The sequence below is a fragment of the Pelodiscus sinensis genome, chromosome 5 (assembly GCF_049634645.1).
Source record: "Pelodiscus sinensis isolate JC-2024 chromosome 5, ASM4963464v1, whole genome shotgun sequence".
Lineage (NCBI taxonomy): Eukaryota > Metazoa > Chordata > Testudines > Trionychidae > Pelodiscus > Pelodiscus sinensis.
This window is the reverse complement of record NC_134715.1, coordinates 29,799,549-29,819,150: the sequence shown is the minus strand read 5'-3', so window position 1 is coordinate 29,819,150 and position 19,602 is coordinate 29,799,549. Positions and strand designations below refer to the sequence as shown.

Here is a 19,602-nt window from a genome sequence, read left to right as displayed (position 1 = left end):
TCTCTGGCAGCCAATTGGAACGACTTCATTCTTGCTTCCCTTTCTCTTCAGGTCCAGCCCCAAGATATAAGTTACCTACTGCAGCTCTCCACTTCCAGTTCTCCTCTGTTAGCCTTGCAGTCATTCCTTTATTGGACCCATCCAGTCTGGCTCTCCACCACTGGGTCTAATCCTTAGTTACCTGTCTCCTCTCCAGATGTTACAGAATGGGCTAATGGGCTATCCAGCTCTCCCTAACCTTAATAGTGCCAGTGTGGGATTTTATATTCACCAGCTCCCGTTAACTTCGACTGAAATCCTAGGCTAACAGCCTGTGAAGTGCTAAACATAAAATTGCAAAGATCATTTTAGAAACATTCTCATGTGCACAGAAAGGAGTAAATATGCCGCAGAGCACACAGGGAATCATAGAGTCTTCTCATAGCTAAAATCCCACATTGCCTATTAACACTTACTTTATACTCTACTATGGGTGGGAGCTAATCTTGAGGTGTGAAGGATTTGCAGTAATAACAATCAGTGAAAAACAGTGTCTGTGCATGCTGCACATATTCACTAGCTTGGCAGCTATACAGTACCCATTTGGATTTATCAGTAAATAGGACCTGTATTAAATGTAAGCCATCATTTATACACCGTTCTATGAAAACAATGGAAATGCTAGGGCACTTTTATTTTATAAATCACAACATTTATAAACATACAAATAAACCAAATATATTATATTTATATATATATATATATATATTTCTTTTCCTTGTGGTTTTAGCACTAAAAAGCATTTTCTCTTTAGATCTATGTGAGTTGAGGAAACAAACAAGTTAATGTCATTGTCACCAACCATCTGCACTATAAAAATGTATACTTTTACCTTTCAAAACTCTCCAGTGAAAATGACCAAATTAGAAACTAGATACTTTATACAAAACTAAGACAAAAAGACAATGAATCATGGATTTGAAACTGTACAATTGTTAAGGAATTGAAAACACTTTTGTTTTAGAGAGAGTCCAAATCCAAAATCTGAACTGCTAAAGATGGGGGAAGTTTAGGTCCAACTTTCAACCTTGATTCAAGATGGAGTTAAGTACATGCTTCATTTTTAGCACATGCTTAAGTCTCATTGAGGAGCCTACGCATCTCACTAAGAGGACCTTTTTGTTGGTCTGACTGAGGGATGTAAGTGATTAGTGATGCGACTAGCTGCTTTCCCCCCCCCCCTCTTGCTGCCTCTAAAAGCCGATTCTCCCACCACCATCTCCGCGGAGGGCAGCGGAGATAGAAACACAGTGGGAAACAGTGCGAGAGGGAATGAAGAGGTCTCCACTCATGCTGCTTCTGTTGTGAGTCTGCTTTTGAAGTGTACAAGAGCCCCAGCGACTTGTACATTTCAAAAGGAAGCCCTGCAGGGAGTGTGGGGCTTGGCCTGCTGGGCCTCTTGTACATTTCAAAGCAGAGAACGCAGGCCCAGTCCCCTGCTGACCCCACGGTCCCTGTGGCACTTCTGCTTTAGAACTGTAGCAAGAGCCTGGCAGGGCTCTTGCTACAGTTCAAAGGAGGAGGCCCCCTTATAGAGTAATTGAATAGTCAATGGAAATCCCATCAACTATTCGATTAGTTAATTAATCTCAATTTAACATGCCTAGTCTGGCCTCTGTCCTTATACTGAGACAAGCAAAATCAGTGACATGAACAAATACCTCTGCAAAATCCTCGGAGGTGTGGGTTTAGATACAAATCCATACTTGGAGACTATGATCCATCTCTAATATATTCAAAGTGTAGCTATTTATTTTACAGTCCAATCCATTGAGTACTTGTGTTTCAACACAAGCATTGTCCTCTCTTGTATATTATTTAGTGTTCTCACACTCTTCAAATCATTTCAGTCTAAACAGAGGAGTCCATCTGTTCATATGGGTATGTGTAATTGCCATTAATGTTAATGGCAGTTACAAACACATCTGAACATTTCCAAGTAGAAATGAAACAAATCTAATTTTTACAAAACTTTTTCTAAAAGATGTGTTTCATAACTTTGCATTGAAATCAGAGCTGATGTGGTGACTGGACATATGTTAATTAAGATATCACAAGCTCAGTTCTTCTATCGCCCACACTAGTAGAGATACCCCAGTTTTATACTTGGGTAAGTGACTAGCACTTGCTTCTCCAATCACTACCCTGGAGACTTAATAAAATGAATGGAAAATATATCCTGCCCTTTTTAATAGAATTCTAAAAAAGGATTGCCAATATATGTGAATAGGAATAATGTTTTCAGCTATCCAGATTAAGAAATTATGAACACTATTAATAGTGATGGAAAACTCAGAGGATATTAAAGATGATGATCCATAATTAGTGCAGAATAAACCTCAGAAAAACTGGTGGCTTGATTTTGAATTGCAACCACATTCCTGTATGAATGGGGTGGAAGTGCCCATGGGAATATTCATATTCAAAGTAATAGAGCTGATCTGCAAATATTTTAAAAACAATCTCAGCAATTCCAGTGAACAGGATGCAAGTAATTTGAGCTCATAAGTGACACCTCTCTCTCTCTAACTGTGCTAATTTTACGTGGGTATTAAATAATTAGGTGTAAATTGTAGCTGCTTGGATGTCAACAATAAAAATAAATCCTCTTATATGTTTATAATCAATCCCCTGGATTTAATGTAGCAGTACAAGCAAGCCGGTTTTGTGTAACTCAATCCAAACTGGATTTTTTTTCCCTTCGTTTTTTATGAAGTATGTGTATTTCATGTGGCAGATGGCTGGAACTCTTTCCATACACCAGGCTCATCCAGAATGAGCCAGATTTCACTCTCAGTCACACCATGATGAAGGGAAAATAACTCCAGTGCAGTGACACTGGTAGACCAGAGAAGAAACTGGTCCACTGTCTCATCCCAGAAACAAACTAATTCATGATCTTAAGGACTTTGAAGATTTTAGATAGGAAGATTGATGAATGATGTTGGTTTCCCCAGAAGCTACATCTCCCTTATTGCATATAACAGATGTTCATTTACAGAAAAATTCTTATGGTCCAGGTAAATCTTAAAAGTATAGGACCTCAATTTGCTGTCACTTACACAAACCTTTATCAGGAGTAACTCCACTGAAGTCAAAACAAGCACACAAGTCTCAAACCAGTGTAGAGGAGAGGATCTTCAGGCCTACTGAAGAAACCATTTTATCTGATTCTACTGCATTATCCTAGGTTACAGAACTGTAGTTTCTCCATATGGCCATCCTGGTTACCTGTTATCTAGTCTGATTTCATGACTTCTGAATAAGAATGAAGAAAGCAAACACTAGAAAATAATAAAAACATTCAGAAGATTTGTTTCTAATGGTCAGCAGCTGGGGTGCATTTTCTTCCATGTCGTCTTAGCTGCAAAGTGCTGAAATTAGTAGAACTTGTACAGTGATATTAAAAATGTAATAGAATATTTAGTACTGGTATGTTCATCACAGTAGTGCTTCCAAACAGAGATAAGGAAGGACTGGCAAGGTATTTTTAATGTACAGTTTAAAGAAAAAAATATAGCGCCAATAGATTGTATATTTCAGTTTCATACTGAATCCATGCTACCACTACTTCGGCTTAGTTCTGATACCCTTTATTCTGGCAGCATTAACAGGATGGCTGGTGCTTAGGAGCGGAGGTCACCTTCCAACATGGGATTGTGGGTGATGCTCCACTGAAGCTCATGTGGGCTCTTCTCTGCTTCACCAACTGGTGGCTTCCTACCATTGAGAAGATGTAGCTGGCACCCCGGTTCGCTCCCCTCTTCTGCTAGCATCTGCGTTGCTTTGTTGTTTGCTGCAGGATGAGACCGCACATACGCTGGATGAAATGGATGAAAGTTACTCAGAGCCATCTGAGACCACTGATAGCAACTAGCAAGAAAATTCATAAGAACAAAACAGCAGCCATATTGAGTCAGACCACTAGTCCCATCTAATCCAGTATCCTGTTTCCACCAGTGGCCAGTGCCAGAGTTTCAGAGGGAGTGTACAGAATAGGACATTTTTTGGAGAAATCCACTCCATCTTCCCCTCCCAGGTTCTGCCCATTAGAGGCTTAGGGTTGCCCTAAATATGGAACTACTTACATCCTTGACCATCTTGGCTAATAACCTATGATGTATATATCTTCCATGAACATATATAGTTCTTTTTTGAACCCAGTTATACTTTTGGCCCTCACATCCCATGGAAATGAGTTCCACAGGTTAATTGTGTGGAGTGTGTGAAAAAGTATTTCCTCTTGTTTGTATTAAACCTGTGGTTTATTAATTTCATTGGGTGACTTGAGGTTTTTGTATCGTGGGAAAGAATAAATAATTTTCCATTCACTTTCTTCCATACAATTCATGAGTTTGTAGACCTCTATCATATCCCCCTTAATCATGTCTTTTCTAGGCTGAACAGTCCTAACCCTTTTAGTCTCTCTTCTTAAGGAAGCCATACCATACATACCCTTGACCATCATTGCTATCCCTCTCTGAACCTTTTCCAGTTCCATTATATTTACTTTTTGAGATAGAGTGAGCATAACTGGACACAGTATTCAAAGTGGGTGCGCACCATGGATTTATATAGTGGCATTATGATCCTTTGTCTTATTATATGCCCCTGTTTAAAATAGTTCCCAACCTTCTGCTTGACTTTTGACTGCTGCTGTACACTATGCTCAAGTTTTTGAAAACGATCCACAGTGATTCCAAGAATTCCTTCTTGAGTACTAGAAGTACTTAGAACCTATTATTATATATGTGTAGTTGGGGTTTTTTTCCAACATGCATCAATTTGCACTTATCAGGGTTGATTTTCATCTGCCATTTTGTTGTCCCATCAGCCACTTTTGTGAGATCCCTTTGTAACTCCTTGCAGTCTGCTTTGAACATAACTATTTTGAATAACTCATGACAGCCTTGAGGAGTGGATGTGAAATGAATACAACTGGAAATGTGTCACTACAAACAAAAATCTAGGGTAAAAGAATATTAAAGTTTCAAAGAGAAGCATTTAGAAGTCAGGAGAAAGCTTGAGATTTTCAGAAACAATTTTTCAAAGACTTATCACTTGGCCAGATTTGAAGTCCCTGCAACAAAGCATAGAAATATGAGTGGTTCAGGCATATGGTGTAAGAATTCTTCTTCCCACGAGCAAAGCAATTATCTTCCCCAAATCTAAAAAATGGCTGGACCATTTTTGCTAAATCTCTCTCTCTCTCAGCAAACAGCTGCCATCAAGAATTTCAGTGCAAATGTTTCAAGTTGAACAAAGTTATAAGCAACTGAGAACAGGGTGTTAGAATAGAAAATGTCAGGCATTCTTGTCTATAGGAAGTACTACTAGCTGTGCCTATAATAACCAACAGCACTATTCTGTTCCCTTTGAGAGTCCTTAATCTAAACATCTCAAAGCAGCTTCAGAAGTTGGATAAACATGTAAGTATTATTCTCATTTACAGGTGGAGAAACTGAGCTAGAGAAATCAAAGGGTAAAATGATCTCACATATACACAGCTTGAATAAATAGGCTTTGTGCAATGAATTGAGGGTAGAATTCTCCAGCCAACCTTAGTGACTCTGCAGCCAAGACTTGGACAAAGGATCTGAACTTGGGACTGTCACTTCTGCACGTCTTTCTTAGGTGTTTTTGGCCACAGTATGCATATAACCATGGGCCCCCTTCACCATGACACTGCTCCTCCTCCATCCCACCTCCATGAGAGGCTTCCACATGGACTCCTGATATGTTATCACCACTTCACACCCAATACAAGTCTGCTCAACTTCTACCCTTTCACAGAGCAGAAGCATGGCAGTTAAACTGCACTAGGCATGTCTGTTATCCCTGTCATCTTAAAAAAAAACTTACTCTAAATGAATTGATCAATGGCTCATACCAAATTGGTGGCCGTATTGGGAACAGAACCCTGGTACTACAGCTTCCAGGCTCCTGTTTGTAGAATCCTTGACTCCCACAATATTTATGCTTTGGAAAAATCAGCTAATTTAAATATGCTAGCCTGAGACCGCCCCTGCACGTGTCGGTGCGTTGATTTGAAGCCAACGGAAGATTTGCTTACAAAGAGCATTGAGGATTAAGCTTTATGGGCTAAATTTCAAAGGGTTTTAGGCACCTAAACATGCAGATGGACACATACTGGGATTTTCAAAAGTGCCTAAGCAGGTTAAGTTCTTTGGAAAATCCCTTTAGGCATCTATCTGCATTTTAGATGTCTAAAATACCTTTGTGAATCTGGCCCTATGTGTTTATACATTATTGCAGAGAGAATTTGCTTTCCCTGATAATCGTTGTAGGTGTGAGCTAAATATGAGCACCGAGAGGACTGGTGCTGTACATGGAGCCTTTCCTCCACTGGTTTCCAGTTCAAATCCAGTGCAGGTCAGCTGTCAGTGAATCCAGATGACAGCTGAAAAGCAGTATGCTCTAAATGAAAAAGCATAGGTGCCAGGAATGCCTGGGTTTTATGCCAGGACTGGCACGGATTTTCAAGGTCAGACTTCTCTCATCTTACAACGCAGATAATGCCTGCTTCCTTTCATCACAGGGATAATACGGGGAGGCTTCAAAAGTTAATGTTTGTACAGTGCTTTGAACATGGAAATGCTGAATGAATACATATTCTCAGAATCTCATGGCTGGTTATTCAGATGTCTGTGTGAAAATACTGGTCTCTTCCCAGCTCCTAGCAGACAATGTATGCGCACGTCACAAAATCATCAGCAGTGATACTGAGCAGACCACATGGTGTGTGTCAGCAGGGGTCAAGGGCTGTGTGAGCATTATCCAGTGATGTAAGTAATGCTTACACAGTGCCAAGGGGCCTTAAACTGGCCCCAGATTCAAAAGAGGGGGACCCCTGTGTAAGTTGTCACCTACACCAGCTACCCCCTGCTCCTGGTGCAAGGGGCAAGAAGGAGCATGTAAAGGATGGGCTAAGCTGATAGGGGCATGGTGGGGCTGAGCTGATCCTCTATTGATTTAGAGGACTGAAATCAATAAAACTCTACCAGTTCCCTAGCTCCTGCTGCCCTCCAGGAAAGTACAGAATCAGGGCCAGAGAATGTAAATGGACCTTAAGAATTCATTGGTCAGTGCAGCTTTCAACTCCCTCATCTAAGTGTCATCAAACTCACCTGAATAGCACAGAGTGGTTAGGAGGGGCTTAGTGACGTAACAAACAACAGGCATGAAGCTTTTATAGGAAAGGAACCAAGTCCAGGGTGTTTATGGGTAAAATCTTTGCATCTGTTCAGGCAAAAACTAGGAGATGTCAAAGGAGCTGCACCCACTGAAGAAGCAGGAGTTTTGGCTCAAGGAACTCCTTACTATCTGACAACTCTCCTCTCAGAACTGATTAACACACTGCAGGATGTGGCTCATCTACGCCTTGTCTTTGAATGGCCGCTACACATTGAACTATTTAAATGCTAAACAGCAGTTTACCTCTCTCTCAAGCAAAAAGATCCTCCTTACACATGAACTTCTGAGAGCTCTGGTGAGATAAAGAACTGGCCTTGCCCACCAGGCTATTTACACCAGAACCCCACGTAGGCTGGGAAGCTGTCGGCTGTCTCCTCGCAGCAAGGGCAGGAATGACCTTTTGCTGTAAATGCTGCTGGACTGGAACTCGGACTGACTGCTGCATACAAGGACGCACTCTCCTGCACTAACCGCTCAATGATTCCAAGCAAAGCGGCTGCCAAAGATTAAAGAAAATCTTACTCACCGGGCTCTGAAGGACAGGAGCGGTCGTCATCAGCTGCCTCGCAGTCCATTAGTTCGACATCTCTGCCTTCCCTGTGACTGTTATGTGCCATCACAACAAGGAACTGGAAAACACACACAAATACAGCAGACGAGTCTATTCTTTTTCCTGGAGTAACATACAGTGAGCCGCACTCAAAACCCATCGCCACCGGGCTGCTCTGCCCATGAGAGAGAGAGCAGGGCCTAATGTCCTCCAGCAGGCTGAGTGGAAGGCCCACCTGCTAAGCCACCCACTTTCCCAGAAATACCCACTCCTAAGTTCCTGAGCAGTTTTTCAGTGAGCCTCTTGGGAGCCCAGGAAAAAAGCATCTGAAATCTACCCAAAGGCTCTGTCCTCTCCCCCAGATGTGGGGGCCGACCTCCCACTGATTTCAGAGGTAGGCATCTCGGTGCTTTTTTAAATCCTATGGCAGGGTGACTGTCTGCACCTTGGGCCACCTACGTACCTGTCACAAAATCTCCCCTTTGCTTTCCCCTTGTCTTTGGGGAGCGAGTCAGCAGCTGCTCAGCACCACAGAGAGCCAGCTCTGCAGGCAGTGACCAGCAGGCGGCAGCTCAGAATGGGAGAGAGAGGAAGTCCTCCAGAGCAGGCTAGGAAGAAAGCATGATTGTGACTGGCTCCCAGCATATACTCTCTGGGTATGAGGGAGGAGGAGAGCCTGCCCATTCTGGAGATAAGAAGAAAAGATAATTCTGTCCCAAGGGAGATGGGGAAACTCAACAGGGCTGTGTAGGGAAAGAACCAGGAAGAACAAAGGGAAAGGGGGTGGAAGACAAACAGAGATGAAGAGGAATGGGGAAACTGATGGTAAGGGATAGTTAAAGAGAGGGGAGGGGAATGAAAGAGGGATACTAAGAGATGGGAGCCAGAGGGTCTGGAGGCAGAAATGGAGAGAGATATTTGATATTGACAGGGGTAGGGAGGAAGGATTGATGGATTTATGCAAATAAGACAATGAATATTTGTCTAATATGCATGTTTGGGTACTGATTCAGATGCAGAAAATCTCCAGTCCTACAACTGTAAAAGGCATGTGATGGACTCTGAAGCAGCCTTTCAAATATCTGCAACATAGAGCAAAGTAGAGCTAGACTGAATTACAGGTCTCAGAACAAACTAAACCCAGAATATACTCATCCAACAGTTTGCCAAGGATGCCACAATTCTGGAGTGAACCTTGGCTGGTTTATGATTCCCTGCAAAAAAAAAAATTCTGCAAAATATGCAACTTCACATAGGCTTGACAAAAACCAGGGGGGAGGGAGGAAGAGGACAGTTTCAACTGTATGCAATACACAGGTTGTCCCCGGGATCAAGCTGGCTCCTGCACCTGGAAAGCAGGATAAAAGACCCTCTGAAGGTTTGGGGTTTATTTGAATCTGAAAGTCTACATGGACCTCAAGGCTGTGAACCCTCATAGTGTAAAAACTTAGATATGCACCTCCTTAGTGTGAAAGCCTGCAGCAAACTGCAGGTATAAAGCGGATTGCTTTGCAGTGCTCTAGCAATTGGCATAAGTGCGGGAGTAAGTGAACCATTTTACCTAGTCAGTTCCAGTAACCGACACCATGGCAATTGATTGCAGCTGGAGGGAAACACTACACCTCTTGCATGCATGTGGGCTCTGCATCAGCTCCACATATTTCACAGCTGGTGGGTGGCTCTGGGTCCAAATAGGGACAAGGCATGGAAGCTGCCTTGCACCTGGCCCAGAGATCAGAGCAGAGATTCCATTCCCCCAAATCCCCTTCTAGCTACACAAACATTACTTGCTTGGACTAAGTGCCAGGAAAGGAGTGAATTTCATTAATAGTTTACAGTTACGGGTTGCATTATTAGCATCATTTATTGCATATATTATCATCATAACATTTGATCCACCCACTATTTAAGCCATTAATTATTAAATAATATTACTAACCATTTATATTTTGGTACCACCCAAAGTCCCCAACCAGGTTTGATGCCCTATTGTGCTGGGAGCAATACAGGCACAGAGGAGAGAGAGTCTCTGTCCCAGAAAATAACAGAACTTTCTTTTTAAATCAAACTCCTGAATGGTAAAAGTGGATTATTGTTCAATGCTTTTCTTGGCAATAATGCCTTTCCTGTCCCAAGTATGTGTGAAGATGCCATAGTACTTAATCATCATTGAGCAAATCAAATGCATGATGCAAAACTAATCTACTGCTTCTAAGAGAAAATAATAGCATTGGGACAGAAACTACTTGCTGACTCATTTGAAATGAATTACTTTATTAAACATAATTTACAACCCCCCATAGAAAGAATGTAGGTGGTGAAATTTATCATTAGACTGTATATTAGGTAGGTTGGATTTGTTTTTGTTGACTCAGTTCATTGTTTTGCTGGTTAATTACCCCCCAAGCTCAATGCAAATGTCATCAGCCGTTGGTATTAACTGCAGGGATAAATGCTGATGAGGACCATGTGAATCAACTGGAGGCCACCTAATAAACGGATCCAAGCCAACAGGCTTTTTTCGATTCCAACAAATGTTTCCGATTTCCCAAACCTCAGCCGCTTTGCAAACTGTGTTTTTCTTCTCTGCCCAGGAACAAATGCCAGCATGGCTCAGATTCATCACATTGGCTATTTGATACCTGCAGCAACAAAGTGCCGACTGGCTCAGCAACTGAAATGCTGGTAATAAAAGGTCCACAGGAGCACACGGCCTCCTCAGCTAGAGAATTATTTCATGCCGCAACCATGATCTTGTCAATTCAACATGCCTTGCATATGTTTAAACATACATTTCAGTGACCACCCACTTGCAAGCCCAGCCAGACCTTGAATCCAGTCTATTTGCAATATATCTCTTTAGTGTTCCTTAAAAGTCTTCAGAGGAGATACACATTACATGTTGTTTGAAATCTTCCAGCCCCTTGCATGTATTAATTTACAAACAAACCTGGCAAGGCCTGCAAACAGATTTCTCTGAACTCAGAGACTTGGTGCAATAGATTCAAGACAGGAACCTTTTTTTCAAGATAAAATCTAGTATCTCAATTATTTAAAAAAATAAACATTTAGGGCCTTAGCTTTGGTATATAGAATCTGGTCTAAACCCAGTTTTTATACTGATATAACTATGTAGGTAACGGATGCATTTTTTTTAACCCAAATAGGTATACCAGCAGAACTCATAGGGTAAATAGATGTACTTCAATACAGATACCTTACATGGTACAACTTATTGCCCTTCCCATACCAGAATGAACTATTCCATTATATAAGTGCTGAATTCATATTGCGGGGAGGTGGAGAGGTGGAGAAGATGTACTGCTTTAATTCTACTGGAAAGCTGTGCAACTTGTGTGTGTACATGAGGCTTTCCCCTGACAATGAAAAAGGGTCTTAAAGCAAAAATCAGTGTATCCATATTTGGAAAGCACATAATTTAGGGCTACTTTAAGGCTCAGTTACCGTGTCAGAGCAGTACAAAACAGCCTTAATGTAAATGAAAATCAAGCTGATCATGTAAGAATTATGGGGCCAAATTATCTCTGTTCCACTGGTGCAATTCTAGTGACCTCAACAGACTTGGATGAGTCTGACCAGAAGGAGAATTTGACATCCTCTGCCTCAAGAAAAAAATTATTAGAAGAATACTTTATATTTTCTCACCCCCAAGCTGCTATCATAGATTAGATATTTGTCTTTCTAAGATTGCTTCTGATACAAAGGCATTTAACGGCATCAAACCCCAATCTAAAGTTCAACAGCTTGCCTAGCATGCAAAATACTTGGCTTCCAAGAAACCCTTTGCAGGGAGGGCATACTTTTCTGTGAAAATAACTCTGTGATATGCCATGTCATCACGTTGCCATTTCCTTAATTTAGAACACAGTTCCAACAGTTGTGTTCAAAGCTAACAATAACACTGGCTAATGGCTGCAATACATTCAGGCAGCTGTGAACTTTGAGGGATAACAATGAGGTAAGATGAACTACAGTTCACAGCAAAGTATTTGATGACTCTAGCAGTTATTTAATATAGTTAAGATGAGAATTATTTGATGGATAATCTCAAGTGGATCCCTAATACTCTTTGATCCTTCCTACTTCCATATTAATATAGTTACCCGAGGCTTATTGCTAGTAGGTGTCACGTTCTCACTGTCGGCACTGCTGCTGCTGCTGGCATTTCTTATCGCTTCTGCATAGGGATTCTTCTTATAGAAGTTCTGACTTCTGCAACATAACAAAAGGCCAGACAAATTCATTGTCATTGGAAGGAACAAATGCCATATTACTTTTCCATTTTCTTTTACTGGCAAAGAATAATATTTTGCTACTATTGACAAATGAATGGATGTATTCTGTTTTCTTTCACACAGATAAATTAGTATATTACTACTAATTACAGATGTGTGGTTAAAACAATCCTGACTTGATAAAAGTAGAATTGTTTCAAAAGTAGTAAAATGTTTGTACTGATGTGCCTTCAGTAGCATGTTGTTTATAAAAATAACAATTGTGGTAGGGATTTGGGAGGGAATAGTAAACAAATATAATACTGTTTATTATTGTAATATTTGTTTATTTACCAATTTGGCTTTTTTCTCTTTATTAAAGGCCAGATACTCAGAGCTACACAAATGCTACGATAGTGTGTCCAGTCATTGTAAGTGTGCGTGCACGTCAGAGAAGTAAATACACATACATTCTTGCATGCTTATTTGAGTGTATACAATTCTGAAAATTCAGCCCTTTTTAATCAGTTTTTCATAAATGACATCAACAAAACTTCAGAAAAATCACATAATAAATATTACTAATAAACTCAAAATTCTAAGAGCTAAAATATTTCCAGAGTGTCTCTAACATAGAAAGTTATATAAGCAGAGAACTACTTAGTCCTGGGGGGGAAGAAGATAGCAGTATTATCAAGAGGAGAAAAAAAGATACAAGTAGTCAGATCTAAGTGGTCAGTTTCACAATTCTAACATATTATGCTACCAGTTGAACAATGATCACTACAACACAAGATTGAATACTATTTATTTCAGAAAATCATCCCTACTGAGGAACAAAGTTTAAGTACCTGCTTCATTTTAAGAGTAGTTAATTCTTTAGTTATATCCATGCTCTCTCCTAAATTTAACTGTGAAGATGTCTCCAGTTTAATAGAAAGTGAGTTACTGAATCTAATTTCTACTTTTACTACCAATTACTAATTGATCTTTATTACATTAAATTCAAATTTCCTTCTTCATTTCACCCATGTTAATTAGCTATTTTAGTATGATGCCCATGAATGCTATATTTTGTCACATTTATAAAAATAAATTACAAACCAAAAATTAGCTTCTGATGGAGATAAGAAAGACCCATCCCCGCCATGGAATGTAAGCACTTCCCTGACAATAGCTACTGACACTAGAAACAAAAAGTGAGACTAACAAAACTCACACACAGAATCTATGTGCTTACAACAGCCTGTCCCACTTACAAGGATCATTTGAATTTGATTGGTTTTTTAAGCACACAGAAAAACACATGCTAGAATCACTTGGCAGGTTTGAGGATGTGAGAACAATTTGAAGAGGCAGTGACACCAGTGGACTGAACCTGGTCGAGGAACCAGGACCATCTCAATTCTAACCACAGCTGTGCTACTGGCTTGCCCTGTGACCTTAGGCAAATCACTTTTCCACATTTGTAAAAAATAGTGATATGAATTCTTCCCTGCCTCATAGAAGTGACATGACACTAGCCAGCTACAGCACAATAAAAATATAAAGTGCTAAATATTATTCATAACAATACTTCTATTTTACTTGACGACTACCACTAAACATATTGACACAATGCATCAGTTCTTTTGCCTTCTAGATTATATATTTTGGAAGTGAATAACTATAGTTTGCCTTAGATTCTTGCAATTATAAAGAGATACACGTATGTGTTTTATGGGGGAGAAGAGGAGTATTACCTATCTGTTTATGGAATGTACTCAGTGCTTCAAAATATACTCAGCTATGAGAAAAATGAAACAGCAATCCCAATCCAAATATTGGTTTCTAGATGTCAGTTAAATAGGGATTTTTTAGCTCAGTAGTTTCATTTTGATCTAGTTGGGCCACAGTAATAGCTGTAGTACAAAGCCAGTCAAGCATGTAACTGAAAACTTGCTGTTGAGGTAAACGGCTGTATTGATCAGAACCATCTGGTAAAGAAGAAAAGTGAATCAGGGCAAAATGATAAAGATTTTTGTTTTTAACAGAATGCAGCTTAGAAAGAAAATAAAAAGAAGGGAAAAATATTGTGTATCAATGACTATCACTGCACCCTAAAGCCAACTGTATTTTTGACTTTGTTAAAATGACAGCTTCAACTAAACACACAAGGGTACATCTACACTGCGGCGCTATTTTGGGATACCGGAGGTATCCTGAATAGCTATGCCATGTCTTTTAAACCAGCCCATTATTTTGAAATAGATTTCTAAATAACGGGCTCACTATTTCAACGTCCCTGTAACCCTCGTTCCACGAGAGTTAAGGGACATTTTGGAATATCAGTTTATTTTAAAATTTGGCACTGTGTAGACTGTGGCAAACTTCAAAATAAGCAATTTCGAAATTAGATTGAAATAAGATATGCAATTTGCATAACTCAAATTGTGTGTCTTATTATGAGCTAAGAGTGCAGTGTAAACGCACCCAAAGAATCTATGAAACCCTAAAGTCGCACATTTATTACATTTACATAATTCAGCTGACATGGTTTCGAATCCCAAATCATGAAAACAGACCAACCTACAATTAGCTTTAAATCCAGAGCTCTAAAATCAGTGAATAGAACATAAGAGATATGGCAGCACCTCCAGTTCTGTGGTCTAATATACTATAAATAATTAAATAAGAAAAAAATTACATTAACTTCACTGGCTATTTAGTGTCTAATAGACTCAGATCTTACACACACACCCATTCACACATAAGTACATATGTAGGCAGGTTTATTTCCTTCTGAACTAATCAGGAGGCGAGTGTCTTGACTTGGCCACTGGGTAGTTTTCTCAAAGTACAAACTGTGACGTAGTGGGGGTACCTGGCTGGTTTCTATGCTGCTGGCTCTGGGGTAACCCCCACTGGCTGTAGTTGGTACCATGGCCCAGCAAAACAGGATGAATCATTATGCAAAGGGTGTCTCAACCTGTCTGACCAGCCACCCCCCATGGAGAGGAACAAAGGAAGGTGGATGCTGCCCTGGCTGGGGGGCAGGGCTGGAGGAGAGTTAGTTAGTTTCTGTCTGGGAGCATGGAGGAAGCAGCCTCAGCAAAGCCTGGGGGGGTTAGAAGCCGAGACCCGTGCCCCATATCAAGGGGGGCTGAGGCATCCTAGGCCTACCCTGTAACCTGATGACATCTGTGCTGTGCTGTATACTGGGGAAGCAATAAACCACCTCTATTCTACTGGCTGGCGGAGTCTATTCGTGCCATTTCGGGGGTGCAGGAGACGGGGGACCCCAACGCGCCGTCACACAAACATACTATCAGATTGTACTATAGCCTCTGAGAACAATTGGGTGATGAGGTCCTTGACTACAGATAGCCGTTCTTGCATGAGAATTTCCTTTCCTAAATAGAATTTGATCCTGCCTGCTCAGCTTCCAGTGAAACCAGACAAGTTGGGGGTTGCAATAGACTGAAAAATCGAGACCTTCTGACATCTATAGGAACAGTGCTTATAGGGCACTTGCCCACCAAAAGGCAGTCCATCCCTGTGCAATCCCTAATAGTCATGAGACTGTTGGGAGAACTTTTCCAACAGAATCACCATAGACTAACACTTCTGTTGCAATCTACTGCTTTCACATACTTTGCTGTATGCTGCTGCTAGACTATTCATTGTTTTTTGCTGTATAGTATCATTGCACAGCGTTGGTAATAGAAGGACAACACACCAGATCTCTTCCCAGGTCAAGAAAATTCTCAAGCCCCCACAAAAAACCTAACGGTGTGGCTATCACAGAAGAGGCAAAGCCCTACTGATTACTTTGCAGCTGCGGAGTACCAAAGAGAAACCACAGGGAAAAGATACACATTATATGGCATGCATCTGAAAACACTCATCAATACAAATTATGGATCCTCTTCAAACATAATAGGGTCTATTCTCCTTCTCCCTGGACATGTGTAACACTCATTAATGTCAATGTATGTGCTGCAAGCAAGAGAGAGAAGCTCAGATGCCTAAGGATTGTGAATAATTCACAGGGTAAATTACTGAAAAGAAAAAATAACAAAATACACGAGACCAAATTGTGAGTTGCTATCAACTGGCACAGCTCCACTGACCACAATGGAGCTACACCCAATTACACCTGCTTCTCGGTAGCTAGGACATGTGTTGTAAGTCTTACCTGCAACAGTAAGCAGCAAGAGATCCCAGGAGGAGCAGCAGGAACAGTACAGCTATACAAACTGCTATTGCGATGTTCCGCTTCTTTATTTGCTCCACGTGCTGCTGGTCCCACCATTCCAAGTCACTGAACTGACAGCGCTCCCCCACGTAACCTGTCACACAGCTGTCAAAAAGCAAATGAGCACACATGGTAACCGACGGCAGAAAAGAAAAATGTCTCTGTTTTAATCACCTGTAGTGTTGCTCCATCAAGTGCAACCCTTATGGAAGATTCTTGGAAAATGTAACAGGGATTAAACAAACCAATAGGGTTTGAAGAAATTCCTCTAACAGCCTACAGAATTTAGTAGCAAGATGTTGTCTATAGAAACATTCTAAAGAATTTTATACATGGGATTTCATTCCTTAATTTTCTATTAAATTTTTTTAGGCATTTTCATAAGAGAATAGCTTTCTGAGATTTTCAAAGTAGCATCTTCCAACAGGTAAGTTTCAATTTTTTTTCTACAAAAGACAGTTTAAAAGGTAGACAAGGCAAGACATATGAGATCTCGCTGAATAATTTGGTTTTATTTTCAAACTTTTTTTGTTAAAAGCAATGGAGGAAAAGGAAGTAGGGGGAGGGTTACAAAAACTCCTATGAATATCTTCAGGATCTTTTACATTTTGAAGGAATAGTTACCGCTTTTTGTCTTAAAATGACCATTCAGTGTAATGACCCCAGACACACAAAAAAGTTCATGAAATTGACTAAAAACTGAAAAATAAAAGGGATCTCCCCAGTCTAGTTTTATTGTCCAAGATGAGTGAAATACAAAAAAGGGAACAATGCAACATAAACAATGAAATGTAAACCAGATTTTTAAAAATTCTTTCAGGGTTAATAAGGTAGAACCAAATCCTACTCACCAAACTGGTCTTACTGAAGTCAACAGAACCACCCATGAATAAAGCAAGTAGGATGTGGCCAATAGAGCCCTTTGCTGATGATTTCAAATGCTACGCTAATATTAATTATTAAATTAAGACCATGCACCTTGTTTCTGTCCCACGGTATGACAAATATTCACTAGAGCTAGAACAATGCTAATACGGTTTTGATGTAAAACCACAATACATTCCATACAAGCCAAATGGATCACTCTCTAGCATGAACATTTTAATCAAATTAAAATAAATTATGTTTGGCATGTGCAATTTATTGCTCAACACATAGTTTCCCACCTCTAACCCCATAACTACATTCTTTTATTAAACTGAATGCTCCAATCTAAATGAGGAAATACTGCCATCTAATGTGCAAATATAGAAATAACCATTAAAAAGTAAGTCCTCTGCCATATAGTGCATAGTTTTAAAGACAAATAATCTTAGCATGCAGCAGCAGGGCTGATGAAATGGGTTCCAGCCCACGAAAGCTTATGCACAAATTCATTTCTTAGCCTTGAAGGCACCACAGGTCTTGTTGTTTTTGCTGAAACACACCTCATATGAAGATTTAATGCACATCAGGCTAGTGCAAAAGAGATGTATACCCCAGCTTGCCACAAACTGAGGTCATGTCTTCATATCGATGAAAACCATTGCTGTTGTGATTGATCTTCCAGAGTACGATTTAGCGGGTCTAGTAAAGACCCACTATATCGAACCCAGAGGGCGCCCCCATCGATGGTGGTATTCTGCTCCTTGCAAACAGTAAAGGTAGGCTGACAGAAGTGTTTGCTCTGGTGGAGACTGTGTGGAAACTCAAATGAAGGCACATTGAATCTTAATTTGACCTTGCCCTAAGAGTTTGCATAGATACCCCTGCCTTCTTGAGCTTTGGAAAGTATTCATATAAGGTCTGATAGGCAAACCATTTCTATTGCTTTCTTAACAAAAGACAGGACAATGCAGCACTTTAAAGACTAACAAGATGGTTTATTAGGTGATGAGCTTTCGTGGGCCAGACCCACTTCTTCACGGAAAGCTCATCACCTAATAAACCATCTTGTTAGTCTTTAAAGTGCTGCATAGTCCTGTCTTTTGTTTCAGCAAGACCAGACTAACACAGCTACATCTCTATTACTGTTGTTTTCTTCCAATTTCTTTTTAATGAACTGTGTTTTTTAGAGGACTGTTGTATTTGATAATTTCACACAGACTGCCCAAAAGGGAACAAAATCCCTGAGTTTCTAGGTGGAAGTGTAAATGTACTATATTGGAGAAGAGGCATTGGTCTGAAGGGTCATGGAGGGAGGTGTCCTCTCCCATCTCAGAACACCACAAAAGGCTGCAGCAAACCAACCCAGGGAGAAGCCGAAAAAACCAAGGAAAAGACACGAGTTGCCAGGGGTGTGGATGACTAAATATTATTATTGAAACACACATACACAAATATATAAACATACATGTAGGAGGAGAAATGAAAAGTAACTGTTAGACATCTGATATTCTTTAAAGCTGTGGGCACTCTGGTTTGGCCAATTACCCTACAAAGGCATTGTTTACACTGCACACCTCTAGCAGTGGCACAGAGCGAATGTGTAGCTATGCATTGCAGCAAAAAGCAGGCTGCGTTCACAGAGGCATGTAGCTACATGTGTCAGTGAAAGGCTGTGGTGGGAACGGGGCTGAGGTGGGGTTGGGTGGAGGACAGCCAGGAAAGGCTTGGAAGTGAGGAGCTGATGAAGCCTTTCTGCACTGCTGTTGTCTGTCCTTGCCTCTGGAAAAGACTCCTATAGTGTAGCAGCAACAGGATTCTATGCTGCTAAAAACAGCAGTGTAGCCAGGGGAGGCACTGCTTGAGTAAGGAGGATACATACCCACAGGGATCAAGTGTGACCTTATTCTACTCAACTCAGTCTTTACTGCCTATATGCCCATGCTATAAGGCAGGGGTGGGCAATAATTTTTAATGGGGGGAGCCACTCCAAGATTTTGGTAAGAGGTCAAGGGCCACACTTCTGTGGAAGCCATGTGGGGTCTGAGATGGCAGGTGGGGTGCAGAAGGGAACTTGAGATAGAGGACTGGGGTGCTGAAGCAGGTGTGGGGTCTGAGAGGGAGTTTGTGTGAAGGAGAGGGTTGTGATCTGGATCAGGGACTTGGAGATGCAGGGTCCAGGAGAGGATTCTGGCCTGGGGGAGGGGAATAGGAGGGGATGCAGGGTCTGGGAGGGAGTTGTGACTTGGAGGAGGTGGGGAGAGGGGATACAGAGGGTTTGGGTGGTGACCTGAGGCAGGTAGTTGTGGGCGGGAGAGGAAGTGGGGTGTGAGAGGCAGGCTATGGCTGGGAGACCATGCCTGTCTGCTGGGCTGACTGGTCCATGTGGCTTTGTCCAGTACTTGGAGGGAGGAAGAAGGATTCGCTCTCCCTCTACCTCAGCAAAATTTCTCAGCTCCTAT

At 41.0% G+C, this 19,602-nt stretch overlaps 1 protein-coding gene across 5 annotated transcripts in view; it reads right to left on the bottom strand.

Annotated features, from left to right (window-relative positions):
* EGF (epidermal growth factor) overlaps positions 1-19,602 on the bottom strand; it is a 109,916-nt gene that overhangs the window by 7,763 nt on the left and 82,551 nt on the right. For 2 of the 5 annotated variants that reach the window (XM_014571589.3, XM_075929722.1), the window contains 4 exons: positions 16,217-16,381; positions 11,929-12,037; positions 7,781-7,883; positions 655-3,859 (listed from right to left, as the gene is read on the bottom strand). In XM_014571589.3, coding sequence (XP_014427075.2) covers positions 3,666-3,859; positions 7,781-7,883; positions 11,929-12,037; positions 16,217-16,381 — 571 coding nt within the window. In that variant the 3' untranslated portion in view covers positions 655-3,665. Of the gene's footprint in view, positions 1-654; positions 5,120-7,780; positions 7,884-11,928; positions 12,038-16,216; positions 16,382-19,602 lie in introns of those variants that run through there. The other 3 variants (XM_006119278.4, XM_014571591.3, XM_014571590.3) reach the window with 3 other exon arrangements.